Below are 9,673 nucleotides of genomic sequence, written 5' to 3' on the forward strand. Positions count from 1 at the left end.
TAAACCTCCTTTGCACCCGTTCCAGTGCCTCCGCATCCTTCCTATAGTATGGCGACCAAAACTGCACACAATACTCCAGATGCGGCCGCACCAGAGTCTTATACAATTGCAACATGACCTCAGGGCTCCAGAACTCAATTCCTCTACCAATAAAAGCCAGTATGCCATATGCCTTCTTCACCGCACTATTTACCTGGGTGGCAACTTTCAGAGATCTGTGTACATGGACACCAAGATCTCTCTGCTCATCCACACTACCAAGTATCCGACCATTAGCCCAGTACCCCGTCTTTTTGTTACTCTTACCAAAGTGAATCACCTCACACTTACCTACATTGAACTCCATTTGCCACCTTTCTGCCCAGTTCTGCAACTTATCTATATCCCGCTGTAACCTGACACATCCTTCCTCACTGTCAACAACTCCACCAACTTTCATATCATCCGCAAACTTGCTCACCCAACCTTCTAGCCCCTCCTCCAGGTCATTTATAAAAATGACAAACAGCAATGGTCCTAAAACAGATCCTTGCGGAACACCGCTAGTAACTGCACTCCAAGATGAACCTTTACCATCAACTACTACCCTCTGTCTTCTTCCAGCCAGCCAATTCCTAATCCAAATCTCCAACTCACTCTCAATGCCATACCTCCGTATTTTTTGCAGTAGCCTACCATGGGGAACCTTATCAAACGCCTTACTAAAATCCATATACACCACATCTACCGCTTTACTCACCTTCCAAAGAATTCAATAAGGTTTGTGAGGCACGACCTGCCCTTCACAAAACCATGCTGACTATCCTTGATCACATTATTCCTATCCAGATGTTCATAAATCCTATCCCTTACAATTCTCTCTAAGACTTTGCCCACAACAGAAGTGAGACTCACCGGCCTATAGTTACTAGGGTTATCCCTACTCCCCTTCTTGAACAAGGGAACCACATTTGCTATCTTCCAGTCTACTGGCACTATTCCTGTATACAACGAGGACATAAAAATCAAGGCCAATGGCTCTGCAATCTCCTCCCTTGCTTCCCAGAGAATCCTAGAATAAATGCCATCAGGCCCAGGGGACTTATCTATTTTCACCCTTTCCAGAATTTCCAACACCTCTTCTCTACATACCTCAAAGCCATCCATTCTAATTAATTGTGACTCAATATTCACATCAGCAACAATGTCCTGTTCCTGAGTGAATACTGGCAAAAAGTATTCATTCAGTGTCTCCCCAATCTCTTCAGCCTCCACACGCAACTTCCCACTACTATCCTTGACTGGACCTATTCCTATCCTAGTCATTCTTTTATTGCTGACATACCGATAGAAAGCCTTAGGGTTTTCCCTAATCCTACCAACTAAGGACTTTTCATTTCCCCTCCTTGCTGCTCTTAGCTCTCTCTTCAGATCCTTCCTGGCTACCTTATAACTCTCAATCGCCCCAATTGAACCTTCACGCCTCATCTTTACATAGGCCGGCCTCTTCCATTTAACAAGGGATTCCGATTCCTTCTTAAACCACGGCTCCCTCACACGACCCTTTCCTCCCTGCAATGGGAGGAACATGTATCTAATTCTTAAATGATTACATTGTCTCTGATAGAACCACGTGGTCTGGTCATAAATTTCATACCTTGGTAATTCTCTGCATCAAGAAACATTTTTCTGCCGTCTGTTCTAAGTCTCTTACATTCAGTCTAGTATTTAACTCCTTTTGTGAAGATCCTCATTGGAAACAATAGGCTGACTTTTATATTTCATTGACAGGCTGGAGAGACGTGGAATTGGGTATAATGCCATTCCCATTGCCTGCCATTTTAGGAGGTGTTAGGTTACCGACTTGCTCTTGGCCAAAGAGGGAAATATTACCCACATAAAGGCTTCTTCTTTTCCCATCATCCCCCACAACAATTTTTCCCAGAACTGGCACCATGTGAAACCCAATAGATTTCACTGTTTGTAAAAGCATTAGCTCATCCAAGGACTCCTGGTTCCCTCCTCTACTATTTCCTTTCCCTTGCGGGTCTGCCACTCTGGCCTCCCCAGGAGCCTTACACAGCAGCAGTAACAGTCACCTCAGCATCTGATGGCATAACTGGGATAAGAGAGCTGCTAACCATTTGATTGACCACCAGGTTTTAGGATGTGGAATTTTCTCCGACATTAGGGTAAATGGTTTACTTCAAGCTGTGATTGGTGTAGGGATGAGGTCACCCTCGATATTTAAACAGGGTTGTGAGGGATACAGTCTGGGGTACAGTGGAATATCTGAGCTAGTCTGTTTCTATCTACACTGACCTGTCTTTAATAGTTTATAACATATGTCAAATGAATCCTAATCTCTAGGCAAAAATGGGCATTTTTTAAAGTTCACTTTAATTTGTATTTCCTTACACGAGACAGCATCATAGTGAATTTGCATCTCATTGCATTAATATTTTTCCTATTGTATTGGAGTCTAAATGTTATGCAAAATTCTAACCATTTTCTATATAGATTCACCATTACATCATGATTTTTGTATTCTATAACAATTGCTCTCAAATCTATGAATCCTTTAACATTTTTATGGCTTTATTTACTTGAGGTACCCTCTGTTACTGAACTGGTGCCAAATCGGTCTTGTTGCTAGATGACATTACTTTCCACCTTTAAAATGTTTTTAAAATTGGAATGTACAACGTCACGCTCACTGAAATTGAATTCTACTTGCTATCTTTTTGCCTGATTCACCAACATTCATCTGCAGTTCTCCTTAATCCTCAATATTATTTATTAAGCCTGCTGTTTTAGTACCGTGTATGACATGTACAGATTGTTGCATGGTGAAAGCAGAACCCTGATCCTGTGCTACAACTGTAAAGCATTACTAACCTGCACCATCTTTCTTGTAGAAACGACTGTCTGCCAAAAAGGCAAAAGGTAAAGATGATAAAAAACATATCAGTCCCCCATCATCCAGGTCCAGCAAGCAGCCAACAACATCCAGGGAAAGTCCTGAACCAGATCTGAATCAGGAAGACCCCATCTTACAGCAGATGTACAGAGAGAAATTATATATCGAGGTGAGAGCCTCAGAGTTATCAAATTCTCTGTTATATCAATCAGCACAGTGAATGAGAAGAAACCTTTATTAAAAACTTTTTTTATTTATGTTGAGGTGGCAGGGTAAGGCAAGAGAATGAAGTTTCATGTCTTAAAACAGAAATGTAAGCAACATTCCATCTTTCTTGCTGTTGGAAGTCGAATGATACATTTTGTTTGTTCCTTTGCCCTGGTTTTGGCTAGTCTTACAGTCAACATGAAATAGTGAGTGATTCTGGTGCAATCAAAAGTAAAATTGCCATCATCCCACTGTTTCATTAGAGTGGTAAATTTAATGTGAGGTTCACCTTGCCTCAAGTGAGGCTGAGAAGGCAGGGTCTTCATGGTGATCTCAGCTGATGTGAGAATTGAACCTGTACTGTTGGTGTCACTCTGCTTCACAAGCTAGCTATCCAGCTAACAGGCATGAATTATGGTTTGTTTTTCTGAAGATCTCAATCAAGCTGACCTTTACACAGTTTGTTCAGATAAAGGCATTAATACTTACAACTTAGTTTTTCAAACTTGTAAGAGCTGATTATGGGTGGTTAGGCTGGGACCTTTCAAATCTTCATGCTGTAGTATCAACAGCCAGATTGCTTTTTTTTCAGAAAACACAGTTGAAAACTCAGTTGAAACTCTGACCACTTCCTCTCAAACTAATTGCCTTCTTCACCAGCTCCCAGTTACCATACAACATCTGCCATTTGGTTGAGCATAAGGTTTTTTTTCCAGACTTGCTGGTACCAACTCCCAGGTACTAACCTTGTAAATAGCCAACTTCTGCCGTCTCTTCAAACGTAATGCTCTTTTCTGGTGACGAAGCAGTTGCAGAACCCTTTGAGTAGGAATCAACCTGCAATTAACTTCTAGGCTTGACCTCATGAATAAGCAAAAGCTTGTTTGGTTTGTTTTCCTTTTTAACACAAGCTGTTGGCACTGTCCAAAAGTCATCTTTAGATTATAAATCATAGCTCCTAACCAAAATTAATAAAAGAATAAAATAAAAATAGTGAGAAACAGTGAGGGCTTTAACAAATACCTATTGAGAGATTTTAATGTACTGACTTTTCACAAAATGAGTTTCAGGCTCAGCTTGATAGTCATAGTGTCATTCAAAAGTCATTGACACCAATTGCCTGGGCTTTTACTGGGCCATGGGACCTAGGGATCTGATGTCAAGCAGGCTTCAGAATCCTGCAAAATTATATGTCAACAGAGGGCAGGTTGCGCAAGTCTAGATGCCAGAATAATTATAATGTATAACGGCAAAAACTTTGGATACTGTAAATCTGAATCAAATGCAGGCAATACTGGAGAAATTCAGCGGGTCTGACAGCATCTGTGCAGAAAGCAACAGAGTTAACTGAAGAATAATAGCAGACAGGAAATTTAATTCCATTTCTCTCGCCACAAATGATGCCAGAAAATTATGTTCACTGAGAACCATAACGTATTAATATGTTGCTGATGTGTCTTAACTGTGTAAGTCAGTGGAGCTAAGTGAACTAAAAGATCAGGCGTGATCTTATTAAATGGAGGAGCAGGCTCGATGGGCCATATGGCCTACTCCTACCTATTTCTTATGTTCTTATGTTCATGTTTTGAGTTTCCCCTTCTCTTTAAAGTGTTGACAATTGCTCCCTCTCTTTTTGTAAATGTACAAGGCTCATTTATTGAACATTCATTTGCACAGACATGCTAGCACAGTAACTTTCTGTTTTTTATTCATGGGATAAGGACATTGCTGGCTGGACCAACATTTATTGCCCAAACCTAATTGCCCTTGAAAAGGTGGCAGTGAGTTACCCTCTTGAACCTTGCAGTCCATTTGATGCATAGTGCTGTTAGGGAACGAATTCCAGGATTTTGATCCAGCAACACTGAAAGAACAGTTTCCAAATTAGGATAGTGAGTGACTTGGAGAAGAGCTTGCTTTTGTCCATCGAGACAGTTGTGGTCGTGAGTTTGTGAAGGTGCTGTCTCAGCAACCTCAGTGAATTTCTACATGGTATTTTATAAATAAACACTGCTGCTAATGAGCATCGGTGGTGGAGGGAGTGAACGTTTGTGGATGTGGTGCCATTCAAGTGGGCTATTTTGTCCTAGATGTGGTCAAGCCTCTTGAGTATTGCTGGAGCTGCTGGAGACAAATGGGGAATGATCCATCAAATTCCTGACATGCACATTGTAGATGGTGAACAGACTTTGGGGAGACAGAAAGTGAGTTTGTCACTTCAGGATTCCTAGCCTTTGACCTGCTGTGGAGACACAGTATGTATATGGCTAGTCCAGTTCAATTTCTGATCAATTGTAAGCACCAAGATGTTGATAGTGGGTGATTCAGCAATGCTAATACCATCTAATGTCAAGAGGTGATGGTTAGATTCTCTCTTATTGAAGGTGATTGTTGCATGTTATTTTTGTGGTGCGAATGTACTGTTATTTGTCAACCCAAACCTGGATTTTGTCCATCTCATGATGCATTTGGCCATGGACTGCTTCAGTATTTGAGAAGTCATAAATGGTGCTGTACATTGTGCAATCATCAACAAACATCCCCACTTATGAATTATGAGAAAGCCATTGATGAAGCTGCTGAAAATGGTTGTTCCTAGGATACCACCCTTAGGAATTCCTGCAGAAATGTCCAAGAGCTGAGTAACTCCAACAACCACAACCATCTTCCTATGTGCCAGGTATGACTCCAACCACCAGAGAAATTTCTCCTGATTCCCTTTGGCTTGAATTTTGCTCAGGCTCTTTGATACCACACTCTGTCAAATGTGGCCTTGATGTCAAGGGCTGTCATTCTCACCGCACCTCTGGAATTCAGTTCTTTTGTCCATGTTTGAACTAAGGCTGTAATGAGGTCAGGAGTTGATGGTCCTTGCAGGATCAAAACTAAGCATTAGTGAACAGCTTATTGCTAAGTAAGAGTTGGTCTATATCACTATTGAGGACACTTGCCATCACTTTCCTCATGATCAAAAACACACTGATGGGGCAATAATTGGCCATGTTGAACTTATCCTGCCTTTTCTGTACAGGACATACCTGGAACAGCTTGACTAGGGTTATGGCAAGTTCTGGAGCACACATCTTCACTGCTATTGCCAGAATGTTGTCAGGACCCACAACCTTCACAGTAATCAGTGCCCCCAACCATTTCTTGACATTACATGCACTGAATCAATTTGACTGAAGCCTGGCATCTGCCTGGCTGGGCCCTCTTGTTACCTTTAGATTTGATTATTCAAATGTGCTCTTAGCCTTTTGTATACTCCATAATTTTGAGGTCACCCGTAATTTTGCTGCTAATGTCCTCATTCACACCAAGACTTTTTCAACCATTCCTGTATTCACTAACTTACACTCATTCCTAGATTAACAATGCCTCAATTTTAAAATTCCAATCCTTGTTTTTAAATCCCCCCATTCTCTAGTTTTTCCATATCTCTGAAATCTTCTCCAGTCCCACAACCCTCTGAGATGTCTGTTCTCCTTCCATTCTGCCCTCTTAAGCTTCCCCTATTTTCAACATTCCACTATTGTTAACCATGCCCTGGTGCCCTATGCTGTGTCATTTCCTTCCTCAATCTCTCCACTGTTCTGCATTTCTTTCCTTGTTTTAAGGTATTTTTTAAAAACTTGCCCGTTTGACCAAGCTTAATAATACATGATTATCTGGCTCAGTACCAAATTTTGTTTGATAATGCTCCTGTGAAGTGCTTTGAATGTTTGTAAAGATGCTTTACATATTTAAGTTACTTTTGGAAAAACAGGGTCTAACAAACAGGAAAGCAACAATATCAAAGTGCGTTTGAGAGTGAAGCATTCCCGCATTACTGCATTGGGAGTGTGAACCTAGAATTTACACTCAGCTCCTTACAATGGAATTTAAACTATTACCTTCTAACTTAGAAGAGAGAATATTATCACTTGGCAATATTGACATCTAAAAAAGATGAATATGTGTACCTTTCCCTTAAAAACCTTAAACATCTTTATTAAATATGTATTAAATATTATTGTGTGAATTAATCTTCCATAAGAACATTAGAAGTAGGAGGGGTAGGCTAGTCAGCTCCTTGAGCCTGCTGCATGATTCAGTATGATCATGGCTAATCTCCTATATGACTACACTTACCCATATGATCTTCATACCCCCATTCTGAGTATTCTACAATCTGTTGATCTCTGTAATGAACTGAGCGGCTACATTGTCTGTTGTATAGAATTCTAATGACTCATAACCCTTTGAATATGGAAATTACTCATTTCAGTCTTAAATGTCTGACTATTTGCTATAAGACAGTAATTCCAATGGGAACAGCGTCTCAGCATCCACCATGTCAAATCCCTTATCAACTTTAAGTTTCAATTAGATTACCTCCTATTTGCCTGGGAATAAGGGCCGGATTTTCTTAATCACTCCTACTAGGACAATTTCCTTATCCCAGGAAATGTCCAGTGAACTTTAATTCTACTTCCTCTATAAGGCAGATATATCCTTTTTCAGGTATGATTTGGAGATGCCGGTGTTGGACTGGGGCGTGCAAAGTTAAAAATCACACCATAACAGGTTATAGTCCAACAGGTTTAATTGTAAGCTCTAGCTTTCGGAGTGCTGTTCTTTCATCAAGGAGCAATGCTCCGAAAGCTAGTCCTCCCAATTAAACCTGTTGGACTATAACCTTCTTCAGGTAAAAAGACCACAACTTGTCCACAGTACTGTATTTGTGATCTCTCCAAGGCATTACTGATAGGGAAAGTAGATCTATTATTAGGAATACAAAGAAAAGGGTATTTTGAAAATGTTATCTTTGGACAGAGACAACAGATATTTATGAAAGGGAAGTCTCATTTGACAAAATGGATTAATTGGCCAATTATGTTTTCCTGACTGTGAAACCTTGGTGCTACAACTCACCACCACTATTGACCCTATCCCAGCTACTAACTGATGACTGAGCCACTCACTGAAATGAATCTCTGAATCATGAAATCTCTGTTTCTCCCCTTATAGGTCTATGGATTGATAAAATCCATGATGAATGAAGCCTTTTCTCTCTTTGAGGATCTGAAGGAGCAGGACACAGAGCCTCTGGATAAATGTGTTTAACTGTATATACATCTGTAGAATGGAGTTGAGCTTGTTGCTTTATTAGATTTCTATATATTTGCGGAAATTATATATATTTTTTAAATTCCCCCAGTTTTTCTCTTTTTTCTGCCCGCACTGACACTAACAAATAATAAATACACTGATTTGGAGTTGTCAACAACCTGATGAAGGAGCAGTGCTCTGAAAGCTAGTGCTTCCAAATAAAACTGCTGGACTATAATCTGGTGTTGTGTGATTTTTAACTTTAAACAAATACACTGCTATTTGTTATATCACATGTGTCTCCTTCAAATCATCATTGCTTACTTTGCAATGTTTTGGGTCAAAGATATTTTAAAGAGTTCATTGGTTACATCTTCCTGCCATTTGCCTTAGATCCTTAGATCTAGAATGTGCCCTTTCTGCTATCTTCCTCTGTAAACAATACGAACACTTAGAGACTGTTACATGGAACCCTTATTCTGCCACTTGATTGTATTGTGCCACTATGCAATTCGCCTTCAAAGGTCAGGCTGAATGTATGCACATCGGAGTAAAACTTAAGCTTTAATACAATACAGTTTGGCCCTTGACTTTCATAGTAACATATTGATGCATGCATCACAAACGTGGGAATCCTTGCTTCTCATTATCTTCAGTTATCATTGCTCTTTTTAGCTACTCCATTCACATATATTACTTTAAACATGCCTACAGTGCTCAATCTCTTTCATATCCTATGTTTTTATCACTGCTGATCTACCCTGCACATGTAATGAAACTTTCCTTTCGAACATTAAGTGGGCTAGCATTACAGTCATGTTGGTGAGCAGAAATCATTCAGGAGGTGAACATGGGCCCTTCAGTAGTTATCCAGTGAAGCTATACATGATTGTCCACAGAATGACAGAGTAGTACCAGAATCCAAAGATTCAAATTAGTAAAAGTTAAATTTAACATTGATATCAACTGGTTATTCAGATGAAAATTAAAGTAAGTCTGGTTAACCTTCAGGTGAATTTAAGGAAGAAGATGGTTTTCATTCTAATTTGAGTTAATATTTATCTCTTAACTAGCTCACTTAATCTTTCCATAGTCTGGTTTTCCAGATGAATGAACAAAGGTGGTTTGTTCAATCTAAATATTAAAATGTTACTTAGTGATAAAGAGAGTACTCTAAGTTAGGTGTGATGGCATGGAAACTTAGGTAATCAACTACCACCACCCACACACTAATTATCCACTGTTCTATTTCTACTGCTGGACAACATTCTGAGCCAGCTATGTAACAATGAAAGTGAGGAAACAGGGGATTTAGACTATAAGCCCATTTCTGTTCCTCTCTTTTTGCTTCTCATCGATTAACAGTGATGTTATCACACACCTCTCCATCCGGTGGGACTTGAACCCAGGCCTTCTGGTTTAGAGGTAGGGGCAATGCAACTGTGCCACACAAGCCCTCCTGAGCAACTGCTAAGT

The 9,673-nt window shown here is 40.0% G+C and overlaps 1 protein-coding gene across 2 annotated transcripts in view; it reads left to right on the top strand.

Annotated features, from left to right (window-relative positions):
- The window catches only part of LOC122562349 (MYCBP-associated protein), a 98,717-nt gene extending 90,288 nt beyond the window's left edge, over positions 1–8,429 (top strand). For both annotated transcript variants that reach the window (XM_088000819.1, XM_043715225.2), the window contains exons 18-19: positions 2,898–3,068; positions 8,117–8,429. In XM_088000819.1, the coding sequence (XP_087856945.1) occupies positions 2,898–3,068; positions 8,117–8,212 (267 nt within the window). In that variant the 3' untranslated portion in view covers positions 8,213–8,429. The remainder of the gene's footprint in view (positions 1–2,897; positions 3,069–8,116) is intronic.
- Positions 8,430–9,673: the final 1,244 nt, after the last annotated feature.

The sequence above is a fragment of the Chiloscyllium plagiosum genome, unplaced genomic scaffold (genome assembly GCF_037043375.1).
Source record: "Chiloscyllium plagiosum isolate Xiang-an unplaced genomic scaffold, Cpla_swu_hap1 HiC_scaffold_25, whole genome shotgun sequence".
Lineage (NCBI taxonomy): Eukaryota > Metazoa > Chordata > Chondrichthyes > Orectolobiformes > Hemiscylliidae > Chiloscyllium > Chiloscyllium plagiosum.